Source organism: Brassica rapa, chromosome A02, assembly GCF_000309985.2.
Source record: "Brassica rapa cultivar Chiifu-401-42 chromosome A02, CAAS_Brap_v3.01, whole genome shotgun sequence".
Classification (NCBI taxonomy): Eukaryota; Viridiplantae; Streptophyta; class Magnoliopsida; order Brassicales; family Brassicaceae; genus Brassica; species Brassica rapa.
The window spans coordinates 21,731,272-21,758,881 of record NC_024796.2 but is presented as its reverse complement, the minus strand read 5'-3'; the positions used below and the strand labels follow the sequence as shown (position 1 = coordinate 21,758,881).

The 27,610-nt window shown below is 35.5% G+C and overlaps 2 protein-coding genes across 3 annotated transcripts; both read left to right on the top strand.

Annotated features, from left to right (window-relative positions):
• Positions 1-13,781: 13,781 nt before the first annotated feature.
• Positions 13,782-15,980, top strand: LOC117131996 (inhibitor of trypsin and hageman factor-like). The gene is made up of 3 exons (XM_033285271.1): positions 13,782-13,831; positions 14,060-14,072; positions 14,182-15,980. The coding sequence occupies exons 1-3, from the start codon at positions 13,782-13,784 to the stop codon at positions 14,401-14,403; spliced, it is 285 nt and encodes a 94-aa protein (XP_033141162.1). The 3' UTR covers positions 14,404-15,980.
• A 6,554-nt stretch (positions 15,981-22,534) lies between these two features.
• On the top strand, positions 22,535-26,266 carry LOC103853620 (protein NUCLEAR FUSION DEFECTIVE 4). Of its 2 annotated transcripts, XM_009130529.2 has the most exons (4): positions 22,542-23,080; positions 23,143-23,325; positions 24,438-25,372; positions 25,461-26,266. In XM_009130529.2, the coding sequence occupies exons 2-4, from the start codon at positions 23,257-23,259 to the stop codon at positions 25,927-25,929; spliced, it is 1,473 nt and encodes a 490-aa protein (XP_009128777.2). In that variant the 5' UTR covers positions 22,542-23,080; positions 23,143-23,256; the 3' UTR covers positions 25,930-26,266. The 2 variants fall into 2 exon arrangements, with proteins under 2 accessions (XP_009128776.2, XP_009128777.2); XM_009130528.3 differs by having other exon boundaries at positions 22,535-23,325.
• Positions 26,267-27,610: the final 1,344 nt, after the last annotated feature.

Sequence of the window (27,610 nt, the reverse complement as noted above, 5' to 3'; positions counted from 1 at the left end):
TGTTTCATCCTCTTTCTTTTTGCGACGAAGCTACTAACGTTCATCCTCTGCTGCAATCCATCTTTTTCCTTTTTCATTGTTCTTAGTTTTTTCTCTTTCTCTTCACTTCTTAAAGCTATGCCTACATCTAATTGAATTTTGTTTTGTTTAAAGATTTGAGAAGTTATAAAACGGAAAGGTCTCTGGCGTGGAGAGGGAGCTTCGGCGTGGCTCCTCGACTCGCGGCGTGGAAGGAGGAGGAGAGGAAGCTTTGATTTGGCTCTACCTCATCTCGTTGTCACCTCTCTCCACTTCTTCTCCGGTCATCAAGTTCTTCTCAGCATCTCTTTGCCATGAACCTCGCCGGTCAAGCTCTCTCTCTCTCTCTCTCTCTCTCTCTCTCTCTCTCTCTCTCTCTCTCTCTCTCTCTCTCTCTCTTCTCTCTCTCTTCTCTCTCTCTCTCTCTGATTCTGTATTGTTTTCGGTAAAGTAAGGTGGGTGGCGAGGAGAGGTAGTGGTCGTGAGCTTGAAGACAGAGGAGGTACGACGTCGTGGTGCGGCGGTGGTGGTGCAAGCCGTCTCTAGTCAATGGACAGTGAAGACGAAGCTTTATGGTCGTCCTGTCTGAGTTATCAGCCAGGAATGAGGAAAGCTGAAAAAGAGCGAAGTCAAGGACGGGAGTTAAGGGGCACCGGAGAGCACGGCGGTGGCGGTTTAGAAAAATAGATTTTACGTTGTATTTCATCTTCTCAGGAAAATCGAAGGGGGAAGAGATAGATTATATAGTGATTGCACTAAATGATTATGGGTCACGATTTAACTTACAGAGGAGAAGCTAAAGAGGTGAAATCGGATGGGTTTCTCCAAGGAAAAGAATCAAAAAGAAGTCATTCAGTCGGCAACGAAAGCTAGGTTTCATTGTAGTAGATGACATGGCATAATATAGTATTGTGATTGGTCTGAATTAATTTGTCGACGTGGCATAGCTAAACATTGAGCTTATTCTCCTTTTAGTATAGTATATATATAGATTATTATTATTTTTTAATTATAGTATATATTTTTATGTAAAATTATTAAATAATGGAATATCTTGTTTATTTATGTTATTGTATCATTTTAAAATATTATTTAAGTAAGAAATAAAAATATTAAAGATTTAAATGATCATTTCAAAAAAAAAAAGAAGTTCAACACCAAAGTAGAGTAATGGGTAAGATTGATCCATAAATAGAGTAACCCTAACCATTACTCCATTTTTGAGCTGAAAATAGAGTGGGGTTGGAGAGGTTTTTACTCCAAAATGATTTTTGGAGTAGAAATAGATTAGAGTTGAAGATGCTTTAAAACCAAAAAAATATCAAAACTCAGAGCAGACCTTTGAGCCGAAGTTGGTGTATTGAGTCGATATCAAAATATGTTGCTTGTTAATGGAACAGTTTGATTACTGGGGAGTAGAGAAATAAGTTACAGAAATATATAATGACTTAAATTTCAGCATGTAGAGAGAGAATACGCTTTATAGGATTGCTTTTAATTACCGATAAGTAGAGAGGGAGAAGAGGACAATGTCCAGAAGATGAAGGCTGGCCTTTTTATATGGATTTACGTCGACTGGAAGAGAAATAAGAAGTATTGAATGATTGATAGTGCTTGTTGTGAGTCGAATGAGTAAAAATGGTTCTTAACGTTTTGGAGGAGAAGAATGTAAGAAGAACAGACACGAACGAAGTTAGACCCAGAGATTCCTCATGCATATTCTATTCACACAACCTCCAGAAACTCCATTAGTGGAGATAGTTTTTAAGGGAGATGGATTCGTCTCACGAAGAACTGTTGATAACGAACCCAGATCGAAGAAGACGACTAAACCTAGGTATCATGAAGAATAAGCTGTTCAACATTATATTCGGGTTGAGCTATTGTTTGTAAAAAAAATAACAAAAGACAAGCCCACATAAGGTTAATGCAAATGCCCGTATTCAAAGCCATATTTAATCACTACTTAACATAACTAAACTCGGTAATATAGTGGCACCTGCTTCTCCTATTTAGTGATGTGGATGGCTTAGAAGAAAGAAAAAGTATATTATATACGTAAAGGTTAGGTTTGGGCATGTGGCCACCGCGGGGTGAAATGATTTGACAAATGTATCTATACTATTAAAGCAGGATCATATTGTCCCTTTTACCTAAGACTTTTTTTTCCTTTACTAGTATTGCATATTTTATTAAGAGTAATCAAGTAATATTAATAACACATTTATATTGGGTCATTATTTTCGGATCCAGCCCACATCAGATCTCTCTTGGGCCATTTGGGCTAATTAAGAAATTAGATCCAGTTCTCACATTTTTTTTTCATTTGGGCCATTGAATCCAAGTTCAAATAATTTTTTTTTCAACTATTCTTAATTATTATTATTTTTCTTTTCTTAATATAATTTAAGTATTCATAAAAATAATTGATTTTTTTCATAGAAAAGTATAAATCTTTATTAAAAGTATATAATTTTTTTAATTAAACTATTAACCACATAATAAAATTAATTTATCAGAGTTATACCAACTTAATTCATTAAAGAAATAAAGTTTAATTTTTTAAACATAAATAGTCATTTAAAATGAAATACGATAAACAAAGATAAAAAGTTTAAGTCTTTTATAAAATAAAACACAAATATATGAAAATGTGACATTTACTAAATATTTGTCAATTGAAAAAAATAAATAATAAACCCGCGCTTTGAAAGCGCGGGTCAAAATCTAGTAAGTTTTATTATTTACAAAGCATATTTACATTTGATGAGGCCCAATCTCATTTTTAAATAATAAAACTCATCGAGGAGAAGCTATAATTAATTGTTTTCTCTCTCTATGCTCTCTCCCTTCTCTCTAGCAAAAAACAGCGACAAAAACCCTAGCTTCGGCGGTCGCCTCTCGGAGGCGCTCTCCTTTCCTCTTTTCTCGATTTTCCTTTTGCTCTCTTCTCCCTCGTCTCTAACCTAGGTCGACATGCTCGGTTCTCTGTGTTGGCTGATATCTTCTCCGGAGTGCCATTTCGGTCAATGGAGGCAGCCCGTGGCTTACTATGGAGAGACGGCGATATTTATTGCGGACGGCAGTGGAGAGAGTCGGCTTTTAGGACCGAAGGCTCTTTGGTCAGATCCAGTTTTCCGTTTTCGAGATCTGCGCCAGAATTTTCACGGCAACGGCGCGTGGTTGAAGTAGACATCTCCTCCATCACGGATCTACCTTCCCCTGAAGCGGTGAGAAAGACGGAGGAGCAGTGTGAATAGATGGTGTAGAGAAGTTTGACCTTCGGTTTCCGGAGGTGACGCGTGGCAAAGCTTCTCATCGATGGAGTTGTCAACCGGAGAAGAGGGCTTTGGTGGTGAAGTGCGGCAGAGTTTAGTACATCCCAGCGCTGACGTGATACTAAAGGTCTCAGTTTGTAAATGTAGTTAAAATCTTTGTGGTGTAAATCATGTTCCTCCCAAATTGGTTAATGAAAAGTTGTTAGTTGAGTTAAGAAAAAATAATAATAATAAAACTCATTGCGTCAAACCCGAAACAAATCATCGTGTCAAACCCGAACACATAGGGTTTGACTGGTGACCATTCTGGAAACAAGATGAACAGATAGAAAAGGAACGTAAAGAAATAAAATTGCAGGAATGAAAAAGAATGGTTGTTCCTTCTCAAATTTAATAAGAAATACTTTTGTTCTTTATTTCTCTACAAAAAAAAAAGAATAGTAAGGAATGAGAAAAAAAAATTATTCCTTGTGAATTGTGATATTTTTAGAAACGTTAAGGAATGCATTATTCATCGCTGTTCCTTGGTCACCATTCATATAATCTCATTCTTTGATGAGGCCCAATAAAACCAAGGAATGCAAAAATGTTAAGCTAGTTTGTGTTCGGTTTATTGGACCAGAAGAAAATTTATTACAAAAAGTATTGGACCTAAGCAGAAGAGCTAACTATGTTGGTGGAATTTGTTTCCTACTTAATTTATTGGGCCTCATCAAAGAATGAGATTATGTGCTTCGGGTTTGACGCGATGATTTGTTTTTCGTCACCTTATTGGCAGGTAATAGATTCCAAGTTATGACGATTATTGTAAATTTGGAAAGTGTAACAAAACCATTAATTAACCTTTAAACTTGGCCAGCAAGATCTATTAAGTTTGTGCACCACGCAAAATACTCACCTCGATTGAATGGTTATCAAATCTAGAAGATACAATATAACTAAAATAAACCTAACACAGATCTGTAAAATAGTCTTTTACCATTTACATAATAGCATTGTCATACTCGAAGGTTCCACATTTTAGTTTTCGAACACAATGCGTATTGAACTAAATCTGTAGGTTAAATAATGCATTTTGAACATTATCATGGATACCGAGTAGAGACTTTCAGATACAGTTTATAGGCGCTAATGACATAACAGAACTGAGAGAGTATCATATGTTTGATTATTTGTTTGTGACTTATTCTACTGTGTATAGGCCCTAAAGATCTAAATTTGTTTGAATATCAAACAAAATTCATTCTAGGATGCCTCGACTCTTTGATATCATCAAGTGATTGGTAAATTTTAAAGTTGTTTAGATGGTTGCTAGACTTATATTTTTTACGTTAAAATAAGTCAGCCAAATTAATAACTTTAACAGAACGATGCAGTAGGTCTGGGCATTCGGGGTCCCAATCGGGTTTTGTTTTGTCCAATTGTGTTTCGATCTTTAGTGTTTATCAAAATCAGTCTCACTCGAATTATATAAAAGTTCGGTCCAAGACCTGTTCCGGTTCTATCGAATTCGGATCGGGGTTAGTAAATCTTCAAAGAACCGGTACACCCATGATTACTTTCGGGTTTGGGTCTCAATCGGTTCTTCGGTTAAAAAGTACCTGATTTGTATCTAGTTTGTAACCAAAACATAAGTAAAACATGTTCTTCGGCTTTAAAGTACCTGATTTGTACATATTTTGTAACAAAAACATAAGTAAAATCGATTCAAAAATAAGAAAGGAATATCAAACGTGATAATTCAAAATCAAACGTAAGGTAAACATAGTTATTGATTGAAAAAAAAAACTAAATAAATGAAAAAAAAACAAGCTCTCATGAAATGAGAAACATTATTCAATAAAAACAAAACAAAAATTTCAAGTTTCAACCGCCACCTTCAACTATCAAGATTCATATAATAGATAACTATGTTAGATGTTCAATAATCTATTAGTGTATTTTGGATACATATTTGGAATTGCGATTATGTTTGGTACATGTTTTCTATTGGGATTTTAAATATTTCGGGTTCTATCAGATATCCATTTAGGTTCGGATTATTCTCTAGAAAATTTTATTACTCCCACATGTATTAATTCATGTTTGTTATTATCATTAACAAGAAGGTTTTGTAAGACCCTTTAAAAATGCATAATCAGTTATCATTATCACAAACAAATCAATAAATAAAACTATTCAAACATTGACACCTAACTTCATCGTCAAGTTTGAGTAATAGAATAGATTTTCGTTGTCAAAAAAAAACTGCATCTTGATGTTTCAGAACTTCGACTTTGGTGCATTGAGGTTTCTGAGAACAAACGTTTTAATAACAGTAATATAGAACGATTACGATGAACACGTCTCAAAACAAACATTGAGGTTTCTGAGCAGATGGGCAGCTCCAGAGATTCCACCGGAAAAGATCATTCATCGCAGCTTGATGGACAAATGCAGCAGACCTAACAAAAGCAACTAACGACAAGCGACGAGAAACATGGGAATCTGTATTTATCGAACTCGCATGTGAGGAAGAAGTTTCAGCAGCTTCTTGAGTCAGAGGTAACGTGCGGGAAAAGGAGACTAGGGTTTTGGTTACGGACTAACGAAATGTTCATGAGATTTGCTTGGTGAGAAGAGGTCGTTTGATTTGATGATAGGGTGGAGGAAGTTCGTCGTAGAGTATGGGCTCAAGGAGTGTTGTAACTTCTTCAGGGTTTGGATGTTAGGCACAGAGACGCTCAATGGATTTGCGTAGCAAATGATGCCACAAGCTTTGTTTTCAGGAAACAGGTTAGTAAGAGGATCTCTGATGCTGCTTGCGAGGATTCTGATTAGAGGTTTAGAGAAGGTTATCAAGGAAATTAAGGGGATGTGGAGATCGACTTTTGCTCTGACTGTGTGGTGGGGGTGGAAGTGGAGATGTCTTTGGTGAGAAACGACTTTGGAGAGACAGAATTGGTTTTTTGAGGAACTTGGCCAAGGAAGTGATTCTAGCTAATGAGACTAATAAGAGTCAAAGGAGTGTTGAGCAGAGAATTGAGATAATGGTGGGATGGATGCCACCTCGGGTTGGGTGGATGAAGATGAATACAAACGGGTCGTCGCATGGAAACCCAGGGCCTGCAGCTGCGGGAGGGGTACTGCGGAATGGAGAAGGGGAGTGGTGTGGTGGCTTTGCTTTGAACATAGGGAGGTGTGGAGCCCCGTTGGCAGAACTGTGGGGAGTGTATTACGGTCTGGTGGCTGCTTGGGAGAAAGGGATTAGTAGATTGGAGTTTGAGGTTGACTCTAAGGAGGTGGTAGAGTCCCTTACGACAGGGATTGGAGATACTCATCCTCTGTCATTCCTGGTACGAATGTGCCATGGCTTTTTAAACAAGGACTGGGAGGTCCATATTGTTCATGTGTATAGGGAAGCAAACCGCTTAGCTGATGGTTTGGCTAACCTTGCCTTTTCTCTTCCATTTGGGTTTCATAGATTTGATGAGGTTCCAATTGAAGTTGCTGTTTTATTACAAGAGGATGTTGTTGGACCTTTCCGACCACGACAAGTTATTGTAAACTGAAGTCTGTTTTCTTTTTAATAAATTCTGGGAGTTTTCTCCCAATTTCTTATCAAAAAAAAGGAAATTAAGGGGATATCAGAGATTTAATTATGGAGTTTAATGAGAAAGTAGAATTTTATACTTGAGAACTTTGGCTTGTGTGTTCGTAAAATCTCTGGATTATATTGGTGAAAATCATTTTCCCACAATGCAAGGGTCTCCAAACCAAAATGCTTATTACTCATTATTATACAAAACTGATGAATCATGATAACTTGTCTTTCAAGTAAAGTAGTCACTTCTAGGTTATCGCAAGTACTTCAGTAAGAATCAACTTTTTTTCCTCATGTAATGCTGTTTCAGTCAAACTATTAATTTCTAGACTAAGAAACTGAGAATGCGACTCAAATTGTAAAATTTTCATCTTGTATAGTTCTTTACCCTCAATTGATCTTTAATAAAAAAACTTACAATGTTCCATACAGTTCTCTACAATTTGTAGGGCTAGGCAAATAAATCAAACCCAAAAATCCGAATCAAACCCGATCCGATAAAAATGAATCTGAATTTATTGTAAAGCTGCCATGTAAGCATCCTAGTGGAAGCGTTAGTACCGTCTATTCGAGGTCGATGGTGTTTTACAGATATATCATGGAAAAATCAGAAAGTATATTCGGGACAAGGATGGTGTAGCACCTTGGAAGGTTTTCATGGTTTAATGGGAGCGAAGAATACAAGAGTGAGTTAGTCACCACTTCACTCAGAGATAGAGGCTTTTTTTTGGGCAATGGAGTGTATGAGAAATCTAAGACAATTTACTGTTACAGTTGCAACGGATTGTTCTCAGTTGGTGAAGATGGTTTCAGAACCAGAAGAATGACCAACCTTTGCAAGTTACTTAGAAGACATAAAGGTCTTGAAGAGAAGTTTCAAAAACTCATAACTTATTCATATACCACGAACGCAGAATTCAATGGCGGATAGTCTTGCACACAGTGCAAAGAAGCAATCATCGTTTGTTGTCTATTTGGATACGGAGTTATCAGTTTGGTTTGCAGAGTCTACATGATTCTGTTTATGCTGCTAACACAAAAAATATATAGCATCTACTTACAAGAAAAGGGATCAATGTAAACTTGTATATTATTAATTTTGTAAAAAAAAACTTATTTGACGTCAAGAAATTTCATATATATGATATATCAAATTAATATCTCACAGATTACAATTTGTATCTAAACCATATTAAATTTATGTAAGTCCTTCTAAGACACAAAATTTATGATTTGAAAATTTAGGATGGCAACATTACTTAAAATTGTTTCTTTAGAATTGCTCTATTAACAAAAGACAAGTGATACTATAAAAATGTTGTTACCCCACATATTAACTTCATAAATGATTCACTTTTGAGAAAAAAAGATCAGCATAATGGTGTATGAGATTAATTTTCAAAAAGTAAGTTTAAAATAATTTATCATAAAATAAAATATATGTTTAACCAATCTTAAATATTCAATACCTCTCCTTAGACATGTAATTTGTGATATTTTGTATTTTATTATATTTATAGTTATTTTAGAAAATAAGACAAATATATTATTTTCAAAATCTGTTAATTTTTATTACAGTTAATAATTAATACATGATACCAAAAAGGAATTATGCATAAATACATCTTACCATATTTTTTGGTTAAAAGATATTCATTGTATTACTCTTTTTGGGGGTCAAAAATTCAATGTATTACACTATAAATAATGATTATTAAAAAGGATCAATGTAAATTGTATGATTTTAATTTAAATACAAAAATAGTTAGTTATTTCAAGTCATGATTTCACATCAAATTAATATTCATAAATTGAGTTATCTATTTTTGATTTAAAATAGTAAAAAAATAATAATTTATTTAAACTGAGATATATTATCATTAACTCGTTTGTTATTACCAAATATAGCCTTGTGTTAGGCTCTTTAATTGATAAGGCAGTATAAGTTTTTTAGTATATATTGATCAGTTGATAGCACGAAAAAATTGTGACTTGAAAGATTATCAATTATTTTATTAAAGTTAAAATCAGCGGAAGAGAAAACACAAAATGCAAAATCATTGTCCGATTCTTGGTCACGGATGTTGTAAGCGATAACGAGCCAAAGACAGAGGCTTTGCTCAGTATCATAGCCCAACAGAAGACACAAGGTAGTGAGATGGGCTTAGAGCAAAAGGACAAACAGAGTGTTCTGAAACCAGTCGCCAATGAAAAAGCAACGCAACGTTCATGTCGTACTACGGTCAACACAGCTCACCACATACAGCTATTTAACAGATTTGATTCTCTAGTATGCTGACGTGTTTGTCTTATCCAAAGCTAGCTCATTGTGTATAAGAGCATGACAATGTAAATCTGGAAACGTTAAGTTGAATAATATCCAGTAAAGTTCATCTTCTCTCTAAAGCTTTCTTCAAGCTTATATGGTATCAGAGCACCATGGATAGAGTTCCTGATCCTTTTTCTTCTCACCTTTCGATCACTCATTGTGTTACCTTGAAGCTGTCCGACAAGAACTATCTATCATGGAAGTTCCAGTTCGAACAGTTTCTCAACAGTCAGTCGCTTCTTGGTCACGTCACCGGAGCTACACCGCGTCCGGAGGCTACTCTCACCGTTCGTGTTCAAGAACAAGACACAGAAACCGCTAATCCAGCTTACGCGAAATGGGTTCGCACCGATCAGATCGTTATGGCTTGGTTAGTTGGCTCTCTGTCTGAAGATGCTATCAAAGGCATCTATGGTCTTCGTTCTGCTCAAGAGATCTGGTATCACTTGGCGCAAAAGTACAATAGAGTTACTCCAACAAGAAAGCTTGACATTCAGAGTCGCATTCAGTCTATGAAGAAGGGAAACAAGAAGTTTTCTCAGTATGTCTCTGAAATCAAAGCTCTCTGCGACCAGCTTGAGTCCATTGGAGCTCCTCTCTCCGACCAAGAGAAGATTTACGGCGTCCTTCGTGGTCTCGGACGTGAATATGAGTCCATCACCACCGTCATCGAAAACACGATGGACAACTTCCCTGGTCCAAACTTTGACGACGTGATGTTCAAGCTTACTGCTTTTGATGAAAAACTCACAACTTATGAAGATATAACCCAAGTCTCTCCAACTCAAGCGTTTTATGTAAACAGAGGAGGCTCTTCTTCAAGGGGCCGTGGAAGCTACAGAGGTCGAGGTCGTGGCTCTTACTCTACTCAAGGCCGTGGCTTTCCACAGCAAATCAGTCAAGGAGGTGGCCGAGGAAGCGCTCAACCTGATAATAGGCCTACTTGCCAGATCTGCAACAAGTTTGGTCATCCAGCTTACAAATGCTACAAACGCTTTGACCACTCCTATCAGACTGATGACTTCCATGGAGCTTTCTCTGCTATGCGAGTCTCTGATCCATCAAACGATTGGTATGCTGATTCTGGTGCATCCGCTCACATCACCAACTCCACATCAAACCTTCACAACTCTCAGCCATACCTTGGAGAGGACACAGTTCTTGTTGGTAATGGTGATTTCCTTCCTATTACTCATGTTGGGTCTGCAGTTTTGCCAAGTCTCCAAGGTACTATTCATTTGAATGATGTACTAGTTTGTCCAGATATTGCTAAGTCTCTCTTATCAGTGTCTAAACTCACCTCTGATTATCCATGTGCTATTGAGTTCGATTCTGATGGTGTTGTTGTTAAGGACAAACAGACAAGGCAGCTGTTGACAAAAGGAACTAGACAGAAGGATCTTTACGTCTTGGAGAACATGAAGTTTTTAGCTTACTACTCTTCCAGGCAGCAAGCTACGTCTGATAGTGTTTGGCATATGAGGCTGGGTCATCCTCATCTAGACATTCTCCAACGACTCTCAAAGAATAAGGCCATAGTAGTTAATAAGACCACTTCTCGTCTGTGTGAAGCGTGTCAAATGGGAAAGATTTCTAAGCTTCCCTTTTCTTCTTCATCTTTTGTATCAAAGAGACCCCTATAACGTATCCATTGTGATTTGTGGGGACCCTCTCCAGTTGTATCAACTCAAGGTTATAGATATTATGCTGTTTTCATCGACCATTTCTCAAGATACACATGGCTATTTCCGTTAAAGATGAAGTCTGAGTTTCATAGTGTATTCTTGCGTTTTCAAACAATGGTTGAAACCCAACTTGAGACGAAGATACAGTCTTTTCAATCTGATGGAGGGGTGAGTTTCTCAGCAGTCAGTTCCTCAGTCATCTAGCGAGTTGTGGTATCAGGCACATGATGTCATGCCCTCACACGCCGGAGCAAAACGGATTGGCCGAACGTAAGCACCGTCATGTTACAGAACTTGGCCTTGCGATGATGTATCAAAGTAAAGTTCCACACCAACTTTGGGTTGAGGCGTTCTTTACTGCAGTCTATCTGGGAAACCTTCTCCCCTCATCTGCTCTAGATCAGTTCAAGAGTCCGTATGAGGTACTAGTTGGAAAACCTCCAGTCTACACATCTCTGAGAGTTTTTGGATGCAGTTGCTTTCCAATGTTGCGATCATATCAACAAAACAAGTTTGATCCTAAATCCCTTCACTGTGTTTTCATTGGATACAGTGAGAAACATAAGGGTTATAGGTGCTTGCATCCTCCTTCTGGAAGGGTTTACATCAGTCGCCATGTCTTTTTTGAGGAGTCAAACTATCCCTATGCTACTGATTATCAAGAGTTTCATACATCGTTAGACACTCCTTTGTTATCTGCGTGGCAGTCAACCTTTATGAAGCCTCAGTCAGTTGAAGAACCTGATCAACCTGTCATAGAAGACATGCCTCCTCTGGTTTCTCCAGCTGTTCCTGTGACTGCAGTAGTAGTACCTCAACAAAACCTATTAAACGACGCAGATTTTCCTCCTTTACCATCTCCTGTTCAGTCTCAGACATCTTCTACTGATTCTTCTTCTATGGCGCCTGTTCCAACACATTCTATGATGACAAGAGGAAAACAAGGGATTCGAAAACCAAATCCTAGATACGTCTTGCTCACCGTCAAGACAAATTATCCTACTCCAAAGTCCACCGCTGCTGCATTGAAAGATGAACGCTGGAACAAGTCGATGAAGCATGAGATGAACAACTTTGAGGTTACTCACACATGGGATCTAGTACCTCCTGATCCTAATGTGACTCCTCTATCTTGTCACTGGGTACATAAAGTGAAGTTGAAGGCAGATGGAACAGAGGATAAGTTAAAATCTCGCTTGGTAGCAAATGGAAACAGTCAAGAAGAAGGTATAGATTTTATGGAGACATACAGCCCCGTTGTTCGAACTGCTACTATCCGGACAGTCCTACATGTTGCCACCGTCAAGAGATGGAAGATAAAACAACTTGATGTAGAGAATGCATTCCTCAACGGTGATTTAAAGGAAACTGTTTACATGAAACAACCTCCCGGTTTTGCTGATCCAGACAAACCTCACCATATGTGCAAGCTACGAAAAGCTATTTACGGTCTCAAGCAGTCTCCACAAGCGTGGTTTGACAAATTCAGTACTTTCTTAATCGAGTTTGGGTTCAAATGCACCCTCAGAGATCCTTCCTTGTTCGTGTATCTTCACGGTACTGATGTCATCTATCTTCTTCTTTATGTCGACGACATGCTCTTGACTGGCAGTAATGATAAGCTGATTGAGAAGTTGCTTTACTCTCTCAACACGACGTTCAGAATGAAGGATATGGGTCCAGTTCATTACTTCCTTGGCCTTCAGGTTCATGCTCACGAAGATGGTTTGTTTCTCAGTCAAGAGAAGTACACAATCGACCTGTTAATCAACGCTGGGATGGACGAGTGTGCTCCTGTTCTTACACCATTGCCACTGCAATTGGATAGAGTACCAGGACAAACAGAGCTCTTTCCTCAGCCTACCTATTTCAGAAGTCTTGCCGGTAAACTCCAATACCTTACACTGACAAGACCTGATATACAATATGCTGTGAATTATGTGTGTAGAAAGATGCATGCTCCGACGGTTGCGGACTTCACAAACCTGAAACGTGTACTGAGGTATCTGAAAGGAACACATACTTTTGGGATCAATCTCAGTGCCAACACGGATATCACTCTCCAAGCCTTCAGTGATAGCGACTGGGCTGGGTGCAAAGAAACAAGAAGATCCACTGGAGGTTTCTGTACTTTGCTTGGATCAAATGTGATATCATGGTCTGCCAAAAGACACCCAACCGTGTCACGTTCCTCAACCGAAGCCGAGTACCGCACACTCTCCACTACTGCATGTGAAATGAAATGGCTAGCAGCTCTTCTTGGCGAAATGGGAGTGTTTATATCTGTCACTCCAAGACTCTACTGTGACAATCTGTCTGCGGTCTACCTCACAGCCAACCCGGCCCTTCACAACCGCTCAAAGCATTTTGATACTGACTTTCACTATGTGCGTGAACGTGTTGCGCTTGGAGCTCTCGTGGTACAACAGATACCGGCATCACATCAGCTCGCAGATATCTTTACGAAGTCACTACCACAACGTCCTTTTCTCAATCTCCGGTCCAAACTTGGTGTCTCAGAACCTCCTGCCACCAGTTTGAGGGGGTGTGTAAGCGATAACGAGCCAAAGACAGAGGCTTTGCTCAGTATCATAGCCCAACAGAAGACACAAGGTAGTGAGATGGGCTTAGAGCAAAAGGACAAACAGAGTGTTCTGAAACCAGTCGCCAATGATAAAGCAACGCAACGTTCATGTCGTACTACGGTCAACACAGCTCACCACATACAGCTATTTAACAGATTTGATTCTCTAGTATGCTGACGTGTTTGTCTTATCCAAAGCTAGCTCATTGTGTATAAGAGCATGACAATGTAAATCTGGAAACGTTAAGTTGAATAATATCCAGTAAAGTTCATCTTCTCTCTAAAGCTTTCTTCAAGCTTATAGATGTCAATTCTGCCGATGTTCAGGAAAAGGATGTCAATCTCGTTTCCCAGGTAAAATTTATCTACTTTTATAATATTTTTACTCATGATAACCTACCAGTCAACTTAATACCTTATAACGTGGATTGAGTTGCATATTGTGTTCCAAACCGAGTTTGATTTTACTGGGAGTACCAAAAAACATTGGATGTGTAAAAACCAGTAATAGTTAACGACAAATAGTGACAATTATTTTTTTCACAAAAACATTTATTTGTAAATGTGTAACTCATGATTTAGGTTTAGAAAACATGTGTAGTATTTTAAGATAATTGAATTTATGTAGAAAATCCTAATTGACAAATATGTTCTTACAAAAATTGATGATACCATACATAGTACCAAAGAAAAAATAATTGTAGTTGGTGGGTGTAGGATTGAAGGTGGAGTGGCCAGAGCTAAAAGGAGTAAGTGGAATCAAAGCAAAGAGAAAGATAGAAAGTGATAATCCACATGTGACTGCTTTTATTTATCCTGAAGGTGTTTATCTACCGGATATCAATTGCTGTAACCGTGTCATCCTTTATGTCCCAATCAAAAACTGCCCCAACAGTCCAGTCACCAATCGTCCCATTATCAGATGATCAATAAGTTTCAAAATAAATTCTTGTTTTCAAGCATTCGCCCGAATAAAAAATAAATATTAATTCCTGTATCACCAAGTTTATCTGGTTTGTTGATCAAATTCCGATCCATAACAATCGTGTGTTGTTCTCTTTTCGACTATCAGTTTTATAGCTTTTCATATTACCATTTTCTTTTAGCTGGACAAATGTTTTGACATTTTTCTTCATAAAGAAGATATAGAATCTACCCTTTTTATTTATTTATTTATCATCAAACAACAATCTCGACTATAATCGATGAAATAGTTTATTGGATTAGTTAAACATATGTAAGCTATTAAAAATGTTATGAGTATGCAATCAATTTTGTTTAGTGCATTACCATATTAAACACATTTTTGTCCTTTTTACCATTTAGAGGCACATTTAGACTGAAGGGCACATCTAAGAAACTTAAGTATTTTGGGACGAAAATGTCCTCAATACTTGTTTAAGAAAAATACTTGTGTGAAATCATTTTAAATTTTATATATTGTGTTGATTTATTGAATAAAGTTTCATAAGCATGAATCTTATAACTTTTATTGGTGAATTACATTGAAGATGCATGAAGAGTCACATTATATTTTATTTTGTTGTTACGATCTTATTTTAAAAGTTTCTTGTAGATTATAAAAATCATTAGGCGTGCTTCATATAAACCTAATTTTAATGAATATTTGGACTACAATTTCTAAAAATATTTGTGTCAAAACATAATGGATTTTTAATGTAAAAACCCCCCCAATTAAGTTTATTTTGGGTTAAAACTCCTAAATTAAAGATTTAACAGAAAATCCCCCAACCTAAATTATCTTAATGAATCAGACCCTCCGTTAATTGTCTGTTAAAGTTTGTGAAACAACACGATTTGTTAATAAAAACAACACAGTGTTTAACTAAAATATCATGTAGTTTACCATTATCACTTTTAAGTGTCGTAAAAGTCCCATTACTGAGAGATACGAGGGATGAACCCTAATTTTCGAAAGAGAGAGATTTTGATTATCGTTAATTTATTTATTGTGAGAATCTGAGAGAAGCTGTGTTCGTGAGTTTCAAACACAATGACAATCTTAACTCTTGACATAAAATAAGTACAAAAACAACACTTGAAACACAATCAAAATGTCATAGAAACAAGTTAAAAACAACACTTTCACCACTAAAACAAGCTGTAACCACAACTCTATCTTAACCACAGAGAGGTTAGTTTTGTGTTTGACTTTTAACAACTTAATTTGGTTAGCTTGTTAAGATAGAGTTGTGGTTACAGCTTGTTTTAGTGGTGAAAGTGTTGTTTTTAACTTGTTTCTATGACATTTTGATTGTGTTTCAAGTGTTGTTTTTGTACTTATTTTATTTTGATTCTAACCTATCTGGACTTTTTGCAGAATTGACCTACAACTTAAAGTCAAACACAAAACTAACCTCTTTTTTTTTTTGAAAATTAGTTTTGCCCTATTCACCCCACAAGTTCATATAATTTACGAAAATGCCATCAATTTTTTTTTTTTCGAAAATGATATTTTTACTCTCTCACCCTCATCATCTTCAAGTAATTACAAGATTGCCATTGTCATCAATACCACAACCACCATGAACAACCAATTTGAAGCTCTTAATGCTCCCAAAATCGATTTACCCTTCTTATTTTTCCATTCTTGTGAACTAAACACAACATATCTCTCACTTTCTCTCCACAATGAGCTAAAAAAACCAAGATTTTGATTCTAAATTTTTTATGGTTCATAGAGTCATAGAAGCTAACGATTCTGGGTGGGTCACTTTCATTTGTGATTCTGTGTGCTTGGAGAAGCCTTATGTATGCTAAGGAACTTATCTCACCAATTTAAGGTATGACATCGAGTTTTTTTCCAGATCTGTTCGTCGGACGACTTACTTGGGAAGTCGTCTGGCTGTAGACGACTTACCTGGAAGTCGCTGGTCAACGCAGAGGTTATTTTTGCAATTGACTTTGAAATCTGTAACCTGAGACGACTGAAAGTTAAGTCATCTGTTTTTGTTTGGTTTCAAAAAAATCTCCAAAGAACCTAGACTACTTACATTTCAGTCGTCATAGGTTAGTTTTGCATTTGACTGGATAATTTAAGAAGTTTGACTTCTCCAGACGACTTACATTTCACTTGTCTGGCGAAAATTAAAATAATAATATTTTTTTTAAAGTAAACGACTTACAATTAAGTAGTCATAGGTTAGTTTTGCAATTGAAAAAAAAACTTCAAGATTTAATTATACACAGACGACTTATAATTCAGTCGTCCACGAGACGACTTACTTGTAAGTCGTCCAGAATTTTTTTCCGAGATTCTGGTCAAACCTCGTAAATCCTGGATGACTTACATGTAAGTCGTCTCGTGGACGACTGAATTATAAGTCGTCTGTATATAATTAAATCTTGAAGTTTTTTTTTTCAATTGCAAAACTAACCTATGACGACTTAACTGTAAGTCGTCTACTTTTAAAAAAATATTATTATTTTAATTTTCACTAGACGACTGAAATGTAAGTCGTCCAGGAAAGTCAAACTTCCGAAATAATCCAGTCAAATGCAAAACTAACCTATGACGACTGAAATGTAAGTCGTCTAGCTTTTTTGGAGTTTTTTTTAACCAAACAACAGTAGACTACTTATTTTTCAGTCGTCCGAAATAACAGATTTCAAAGTCAATTGCAAAAATAACTTCTGCGTTGATCAGACGACTTATATTTTAGTCATCTGGAATACTTAGATTGAAGTCGTCCGTGTCGTCCTAAATGGACAACTTCTCTGGAAGTCTACTAGATGACCTCCGTGGATGTCGTCTGCGTCAATGTTTAATAAACTTGCATTTTCTCTAAAACTATAAAGACTTTTTAATATTTTCTTGTTAATTCATGTTTATTAATGAATATTTGGGCTACTGAATGAAATTTATAACTTAATTGGTGATATTTATGAGGTTACCAACATTCACGTTAGTTAAAGTTTCTAACTGATCACAGAAGACTTCCATGGAAGTCTTCTCTGCTAGTTTTTAAGTCTTCTACGTTAGTTTTTGGATAACTTGTATTTTTAAGAGTGATAAGTAACTTCAAGATATGTAAAACTCATATTTACAAAATATGTTCTCTCCCTTAGTTTTACTAAATTTGACTAAGTTTTTCAACGCAAACTTATAAAAAATATGATATGCTTTGACTAGTTACTATTGTTTATTTCCATCTCTTAAGTATTATTGTTATAGACAATAATGATGACTATTGTTATGAGTTGGAATAAGGGTTAAAATGCTTCTTAAAATGTTGTATCAATATGAAGCTACCAACATTCTTGTTTATTAAGATGAGAAAAAGGCCACTGGAGTTTATTATTGCATATGAGAGATCCAAAGATAAGAAAAAGGCTACTGAATTCTATTATTTCATTGATTTGTAAATGTGTAAACACATTGTTAGCACATTTAATACATCTTGGAAAACATTATTACTGATTTTACAAAAAAATCACAACTAAAAGAGTAGACATGCAATTCACAAAACATACCACAAACAAAACTATTATAGATCATTCCTCTACAAAGACAAGCTTGGACTCCACTTGATATGGAAGAAAACTTTGTCAGAAGACTTACAGGAAGTCCAGACGACTTTTAAGAAGTCCAGACGATTTCCAGGAAGTTCAGACGACTTTGTCAGAAGACTTTTACGAAGTCCAGACGACTTCCAGGTAAGTCGTCTCAGAAGTCTTCCAGATCTGAAAAACCTGCATATTAAATCCAGATCTGAAAAACCTGCATATCCAAAAACGTTCAAATGGCTTAAAAACAGAAAAATGAGTGGAAGATTAGATAAATCTACCTTTACAGAACACACAAAAATACATATCTAAAAATAATAGATCTACCTTTAAATTAGTGGAAGATGAGTACCATCTAATTAAAAACCTGCAAAAAAGATAGATTAGTAAGAAAGACATGAGACAAAACTGAAAAATTCATATAAAGTTTGGTGTTTTCAAGTCAAAGAGATTAGAGTGGGTTTGGAGAGTTTTAGTTTGGGAAAAAAGTAAGAACTTTATACAACAAGAAGTTACCAAATGAAGAAAAATCAGACATAAGAACTTACCAAAACGCTCAGATCTATTATGAAAGAGAGACTTCGTCAGAAGACTTCCATGAAGTCCAGATGACTTCCAGGAAGTCCAGATGACTTCCTGGAAGTCCAGACGACTTCCTGGAAGTCCAGACGACTTTGTCAGAACACTTCCAAGAAGTCCAGACGACTTCCAGACGACTAACAGGTAAGTCGTCCCAAAAGTCTTCCAGATCTGAAAAACCTGCATATCAAATCCAGATCTGAAAAACCTGCATATCCAAAAACTTTCAAATGACTTAAAAATAGAGAAAATGAGTGGAAGATTAGATAAATCTACATTTATAGAACACACAAAAATACATATCTAAAATTAATAGATCTACCTTTAAATTAGTGGAAGATGAGTACCATTTGATTAAAAACCTGCAAAAGAGATAGATTAGTAAGAAATACATGAGACAAAACTGAAAAATTTATATAAAGTTTGGTGTTTTCAAGTCAAAGAGATTAGAGAGAGGTTGGAGAGTTTTAGAATGATGAACATTACATTTTTGTTGCAGCCATTTGAGAGGAGGAGAGAGAATGTGTAAATTTTTCTTTATATAGGGAGACAAAAAATCCAATTAGGTTAAATATTTTTGACTCAGACGACTTCCTGGACGACTTACATTTCAGTCGTCTGGTGAAGAAATTAAAACAGACGACTTACATGTAAGTCGTCCAGAAGAGTTTAATATTTTTAGCGGGAAATTAAATATTTTTAGCGGGAAACTAAAATAGAAGACTTTCCAGACGACTTACCGTCTGGTTTAAATTATTTAAGCGGGAAAATAATTTTTTTCAAAAATTTAGGCGGGAATATTTAGACGACTTACATGTAAGTCGTCTGTTTTAATTTCTTCACCAGACGACTGAAATGTAAGTCGTCTAGACCCTAAACATAACCCCTAAATTAGCTTTTATATGTCCGGTAAATGATCCGGTTAGGTTAAAACGTACATTGGTAAAATTAAAGGTTCGGTACGATGTGGACGACTGAAATATATGTCGCCCGAGTAAATTATTCAACAGACGACTGAAATATAAGTCGTCCACACCCTAAACATAACCCCTAAACTTAATTATCTAATTAAACACTTTATAAAATCAAATCAAACTTGAAAAGTGTTTACTATACACAGAAATAAACACATATAGGTGAAAACTAATTTTTGAAAAAAACATTTAAGTTTCCCAAAATCTAACCCTAACAATACATACAATACTACAACATATGTTTGCCAAACTCCTAAACCAAAGAATATCACGATTCACTACTTCCACTCATCTATCTTCAAAACAAATCAATTTTATCATATCTTAATTTATATCACTTAAAACTGTTTATAATTACTTGATTTTTATTTTTCACGCATCAAAATATTTTTTTACAAGATTTATAAATTATATTTAAAATAAACTGGTATCAGATAACTTACACTTCAGTCGTCCAGACGACTTCCAACATCTCAGACGACTCAGACGATTTACTGGGGCTATATTCGTAAAAATGGTTTCTGTTTTTTTTGTTTGGTCACAAGGGGCTGAACTTTAATTTCACTAGGCTTTTAGGTTAGTTTTGCATTTGATTCAAGTTTGGGTATCGATTTGGAGTTAAAATCAAGTTGTGGGTTAGTTTTGGTAAAAACCTCTTTATTCTTCTAGTTGTGTAACTACACAACCAAGTCTTCTTTCTTGACTTCTTCTCCTTTCTTGCTCTTCACGCTTCTTCTTCTTCTTCTTCTTCTTCCTCCGTTTCTTGGGCTCCAAGCTTCTTCTTCTTTTATTCTTCTTCTACGTGACTCCTTAGGCCACTTCTTCTTTTGTGGGGCAAGCTTCCTTGCTTCCACTTCTTCTTTCTCTTAGAGGATTTAATCAAGGTTCAATCTCAACACTCAATGTCAAAACAATAGCCAAAGCTCCTCTGTGTATTTCAGGAGCTAATTCCATTCAAATTTCGCCTAAATAGCACAATCAATTGAAAACAAAACTATAAACAAATTAGAAAAATCACATAACAAAGTGAAAGCAAAAGAGAACAAAACGAAAGGCATAAGGTACACGAATCACCAGGGAGAAGATGAACAATTATGAACTTGAAAATTTGAAGAACCCTAATTTTAACTTTGGGACTCGCCATACAGATATAAGGAAGAAGAAAACCAGGTCGTTTTTTTGTTGCATTTATTAAACTCTGCGTTTCATTTAGACGGAGATTTTCAAATTTATAACGGGACAAATAACGGAGGGTCTGATTCACTAAAATAATTTAGGTTGGGGGATTTTATATTGAATCTTTAATTTAGGGGATTTACCCAAAATAAACTTCATTGGAGGATTTTTACATTAAAAATCCAAACATAATATAGTAATGTTACTTAATTTTAATTGTCGATGGATAAATAAGTATTTTAACTCATTTGATTGATAAAAAGTAGCTTGAAATGCATAAAAATGGTCTAGTTAACAATATGTGTCTTACACACGTGAATTACCTTTACCTTCATTTATTTTCAATAAAAAATTGTAATCTTATTGTAAACCAAATAATAAATTGACTAAACGAAAAAGATATTTAAAACATTTAGTAGTATTTTGTTAGAATTTTTCTCAGTATAGTTTATTACAATTAAAAATAATTACATTTATAGCTAAAATTAATTCATTATTAATATCCCTATTGATTGTTAAGATTTTCTAGAAATGTAATATATTTTATTGATTAATGTGAATAATCAAATATATTATATTAAATAATTAATTAATGGTTTTAGTATGACTTTTTCACCGTGGATAAAAATAGTGATTCTATTATATATATATGATAATAATCTTAAAGCCATATGTTAATGTAATTGTGTCATTTACTATGTTTTAAATAACATCTGCTCAGTGATTTAATCATCAGTATTTCCATTGTTGTAAGATTTGACTGGATGTTGTTGTTCTTTTTAATAATTCATTTTCTTGCATGTTTTAGTAAGTTTTTTTTAAATATTATTTTTGAGTATCTTTTTCAACGAGTATTTTTCTTGAGAAAATGAAAATATAAGTCTTATTTCAATAATTTTTATATATTATTTAGATAAGATTATTAGTGAGTTTTTTTTTGTCAAGATGGTGATATTTTAAAGGAAATTTCGCCCTTTCTTAAAAATTGTGATCAAAGAGCATATAATTGGTAAAAAGTACCATATGATTGATATTCTTAAGAAAAAACGGTTTTTCAGTTACATGACATATACCACCACAAAACCACACATTTGAAAGAAAAACACTGTATTTTTTTTTCTTTTCGTGTAAAACTGTATTAAAATTACGTAAACTATATAACTCACATGACAATATCTTTGAACTAATATGTGTTATAGTGTTCACTATAAACATAGTTTTGATAGCCAAATAAGTGTGTAGGATTTGGAATTTGATATTGTCCAGCAAACACTATGAAAAAATAAATCATAAAACATAACCAAGTGATTAAAAATATTAATACATATGCCAAACATTAACCATGAAAAAATGCAACGCTATACACATAAATAACATGTAAATGACATGTCAAAACATCATTATAAATTTCCATGCTACAAATCCATTTTACTGTTATGACTATTGGTAATATACTAAAATAACACATTAGTTAAAAATGTTGTTACATGATTCGTATAGTTTTGAATATATTACTTTTATTCAGACATATAGCCATATGGTGACATATTGTTCGTGTAACTCACCATCATTTTTGATAAGAAAAAAAGACTAACATTAATTTTTTAATATATTTGGTTCCGACAATTCTTCTAGTAGTCATTTTTATGTTTTTGTCACCAAAATAGTCATAAAAAAATGATCAAAATAGATTTTTTTATTTTGAAATTTTCAGTATTTTATTTTTTCCTTTTTTTTTAAATTTGAAACACCCGACCTTCAAAATAAGACCTCTTAGCTTTAAATCCTAAATTTAGATTAGTTAACCATAAAATGTAAGTATATATTTACAATTTAATAAAATTTATTTTGGTCATTTTTCTCTTTAAAAACTATTTTTGTGAAAATAAACTAAAAAGACTATCCTAAAATTTTTTTTTTTTGTCTATTCTAATTTTCTTCTACAGTGGTATAACCTTTTTTCATCAATACCAAATCCAGATTACTGTGAACTTATCAATCATGAAGATAATTATATCGGTTCGTCGTCAAAAAAAGATTCATATTGGTTTAAGGGCCCAAATTACAATCAAAGAAAGGAAACCAAATAAAAATCCATTCCAACCCGGTTTACACCTCATCTAAAGATGCCGCCACGTAAACGATTATGATTCGTTTCTGCACTAGAGAGCAAAGCTTCACTTACACTACCAAACACATCGTATCGAGAGAGCACAAAAAAGAAAAAAAAAAAAAACAAAAAGCTCCGAAGATTTAGGAACCATCTCCTACGATTGGAAAGAGATGGCGGGACAATCGAGGAAGTGGATGATTCTAGTGGCGACTATCTGGATTCAAGCTTTCACCGGTACGAATTTCGATTTCTCGACCTACTCGTCGGATTTGAAATCGGTTCTCGGGATCTCACAGGTACAGCTGAACTATCTCGCCGTCGCTTCGGATCTCGGCAAAGTTTTCGGATGGTCGTCGGGGCTTGCGCTACTGTACTTCCCTCTCTGGACTGTTCTCTTCGCGGCGGCGATAATGGGGTTCGTCGGTTATGGTGTTCAGTGGCTCGTCATCACTAACGTTATCTCTTTGCCCTACATTCTGGTAATTATATAATTTCACTCAACATTTTCAGTTTCTTGAGCTTATCGTTGTCTATCTTGTTTAATCGGTGAGTCAGTTTGATTGATGCTATCAAGAAAGTTGTGTATAGCTAAATCTTGATTTTTGAAAATTATATTCAGTTTTTCAGTCATTGACATCATCATATCTTATTTGTTTGAATCAGATTAGTATTTTTACTAGTTTACTTCATCTTATATATACCTCCGAATGGTGACTGCGGTTTGAGCGGTGCGGGACAAGTAGTTCAACTGCGATGCGGTTTTAACACTTATAAAAACATATAGATATATGGTATATGTAAAAAAAATTGTTACTTTTAACTGCGGTACGGGGCGGGGCGGTTATAAACATTCGAAGCTTATATATATTACTATTCAAGACTCGCATTGAGCTAAAGCTCACGAAGTACTAGCATTTAACTCCAAAATTTATATAAAAGTTTGAAGTCATCAAGGGATTTTTATATTATGGTTAGTTTATGGGCAAAATTTTTTTTACTGCATTAGACTGCTAAGTACATCGGACCAGGTTTGTTAGTATTCTGATTTTCTATGTAAAAATGTTTTCTTTTCTGGTTGTAAATGAGATGAAATCAAGATTTGGATGTTTGGAAGAAGAGTTGGTGATGAGTCGACTGGTAGTTTAGAAATGAATTTTCATTTGACTGGTTGGTTGCACGTGACTTTCTTTGGCTTGCTTCTGCTTTGTCTGTGGGATCTGACGATGGCTTTCTCGAGAACCTTCAGTTTTTTGTGATCGGATCTTCGTTTCGTATAGTTTTATTCTTTTCTCTCTCTGGCCAAAAATCATTTACAAATTTGACTTTCTTGCATTCTGAGCTATTCTTGTTTTTGTTGAGTAGACATGGGAGGAGGATCTTTGTCATGTGATGAAAAATATATATATTGAATTTTAAGATAAGAGTATTATGGTTGAATGATTCCTTTTTTTTGCTGGTCAATAAAATATTTTAATTTCTGAATATTTTTTTTCGAGGAATGATTAACTTTCTTGGATTTTTATATAATTCTTGATCACAATTGTCTCAGAAACATCTTGGGATTAAGTATGTTTTTGTGATGTTGTGGCAGGTGTTTCTGTGTTGCTTGTTAGCTGGGCTAAGTATCTGTTGGTTTAACACGGTCTGCTTTGTGCTCTGCATCAGAAACTTCCCTGCAAATAGATCACTTGCACTTTCCCTCACAGTCAGCTTCAACGGCGTAAGTGCTGCGTTATACACTCTTGCTTACAACGCAATCAATCCTATCTCCACACAGCTATACCTTCTCTTAAACGCCCTTATACCTCTTATCGTCTCCTTCGCTGCTCTCATCCCTATTCTTCGCCAACCGCCTCTTGAACCTCTTCCGCCAGATGGAGTTCGAAGGGACTCTCTCATGTTTCTCTTGCTTAACATATTAGCGGTTTTGAACGGTGTTTACCTGCTTCTCTTCGGTTCTAAGACTTCTGATGTAACCTCAGCTCGTCTCCTCTTTGGTGGATCGATTCTTCTCTTGATTCTCCCTTTATGCCTTCCCGGTCTTGTCTACGCTCGTAATTGGTATCTGCACAACGTACACTCCAGTTTCCGTTTAGAAGGTTCCGGTTTCATTCTTGTTGATGTGGATGAGCTTGAGATACATAAAGGAATGGCCACACGTGAAGCCAGCCTCGAAGGCTATCAGTTGCTAAACGATGATGTAGTGCGAACAGCCATTACTCCTGATCAGAAGAGTTTCATCGAAGATGACAACGGATCTTGTTGCAGTAAGCTCATTACAAGAAATCAGCTTGGAATGCTTGGAGAAGAGCATCCTTTGTATCTGCTCTTGTGCAGATCAGATTTTTGGCTTTACTACATAGCATATTTTTGCGGTGGCACGATTGGACTTGTCTATAGCAACAACCTCGGACAGATTGCACAATCTTTAGGACAAAGCTCCGAGACAACAACTCTTGTCACGCTTTATTCGTCCTTCTCATTCTTTGGTCGATTGCTTTCAGCGACACCAGACTATATCAGAGCGTAAGTCCCTAACACAAGCCTTTTTACTTCTCTGGTTCTAGCATTATTGAGAAGATTATGATGTTATTGCTATGTTTGAATTGTGCAGGAAGTTTTATTTCGCTAGAACAGGGTGGCTAACCGTTGCTCTTTTACCTACTACAATAGCTCTTTTCTTGCTGGCCTCATCAGGAAGTTTGTCGGCGTTACAAGCAGGGACAGCTCTTATTGGTCTAAGCTCGGGTTTCATATTCGCAGCAGCGGTGTCTATCACATCTGAGCTGTTTGGACCCAACAGCGTCGGGGTTAACCACAACATCCTCATCACAAACATACCGATAGGGTCATTGGTCTACGGTTTCTTAGCTGCACTGGTCTATGAATCCCATAGCATGGGTGGGTCAAAGACGGAGTCAGTGATATGTATGGGACGAGACTGTTATTTCCTAACGTTTGTGTGGTGGGGATGCTTGTCGGTGATTGGGCTAGCTTCAAGTGTTGTCTTGTTTCTGAGAACTAGAAGAGCCTATCAACGTTTTGAACAAGATCGGATAACTTCAAGCATGCTGTATTCTTAGAAACTTGACTCCAAATCGTGTTATATTGGGCGATAAGAGCTTTGTCAGTGCACAAAAGTTTTGATATTTTCCGCAGAAATAAAATTAAAGAGAGAATCTTAGGACATGGTTTTGGTGAAAAGAAGAGTTTCAGTGTTGCTTTTTGTGGCAGTGAATTGGTAAGTTGGACCGGGGAATTGAATGTTGAGGACATCCGAAGCTACTTGGAACTCTTCCCTACTGAAACAACCAAATGTGAAGTGGGGTTGAGTAGGGTTTTTGTTATTCTTGTAACTTGTGGCATTCTGAACGAAGAATTGGTTTTTGGTGTTAATGCAACATATTCAAATGTGTTATTTTTTTTCTGTCTGGTGGGTATGCTTGTCGGTGATTGGGCTAGCTTCAAGTGTTGTCTTGTTTCTGAGAACTAGAAGAGCATATCAACGTTTTGTTCAATTACTTATATTAGTTTGTTATGTGGGAAATTGACCAATCTTTAGAACTTACTTGGTCATTGAGCGTTGACGAAGATGTTCCTTGAGAAGTAAGACATATGGAAAAAAACCTCAGTTATGACAAACTAAGTAATCAGCAGAAGGATGTTTCTCGACATAGCTTGTTTCTTCAGATCAGAGGAGGAAGATTATGTGAAATGCTTACTAGCTAGACCCTTATGGCCCTGAGTCTGGTGAAGTTGTTAGAGATCTTGTTGAAAAGTTGTTCATCTGATCTGTATCTCTGCCGGCCGAATAGAGATGCATAATCTACTTGTGTACAATGGGGAAGGAATTTGGTTCATAATATGAGCATAAGTCAGGAGAAAGAATGTGGAGCCATGATACAACTACTAACACCTTACGCTCAGAACAAGTGATCCTCAATCAGAAAATACAAAAAAAAGGTAAGCCCCCTCTCTAGAATACTTAAACACAGTTTCTTGAATCATATACTTTGCTAGCTTCTCTTGTCTTTTCACTTGTTGCCAGGAAACGAAATAGGTGAGAGGTATATTCTTAGACATGTCCAAAATTGAGACGGGAATACCTATCGACCCGTAGATCTTTGTCCAAAAGAATAACTCTGCTGACTCTGTGTTTTTGAAACAAAATGGTTATTATATTTAGTTTGTGTTTTTTTGAAAAATGTTTATGTTATAATTGTATTTAAAACCTATAGATTTTTTTGATATTTTATGATATTATGAACTGATTAATATTTAATAAAACAAAATTATTTTTAATTTTCAAAATTTGCTTTAACTCAAATTTCTAATCATTATAAAGTTTTGAAATCAAATAAAAAGTTATTAAAAACTCTATTAAAATATGACAAGATTATTGACAAAAAAAAAACTATATTTGCAAAAAGAATAAACAGCCTTAAACACATATTTCCAGATTTAATGGATTTGAAACTAAACAGATCTAAACAAATACGTACATAAATGGGCATGAAATTACATGAGATTCAACGGGCAGGACCAACATGGGCATGCAACTACTTCCATCTCACAAAAGCATGAAACTACTTCCATCTCACAAAAGCAGTAGGGGAGTCACCTAGCTAGATAAATTCATTCCTCATATATTCCATTTCATTTTCGGTGAAAAACTTGGGTATAATGCTATCATACACTTGGGTCCACACAATAAGATGCCAGGAATGAAAATTTCAAGAATGATAAAGCAAACTGTACATGATA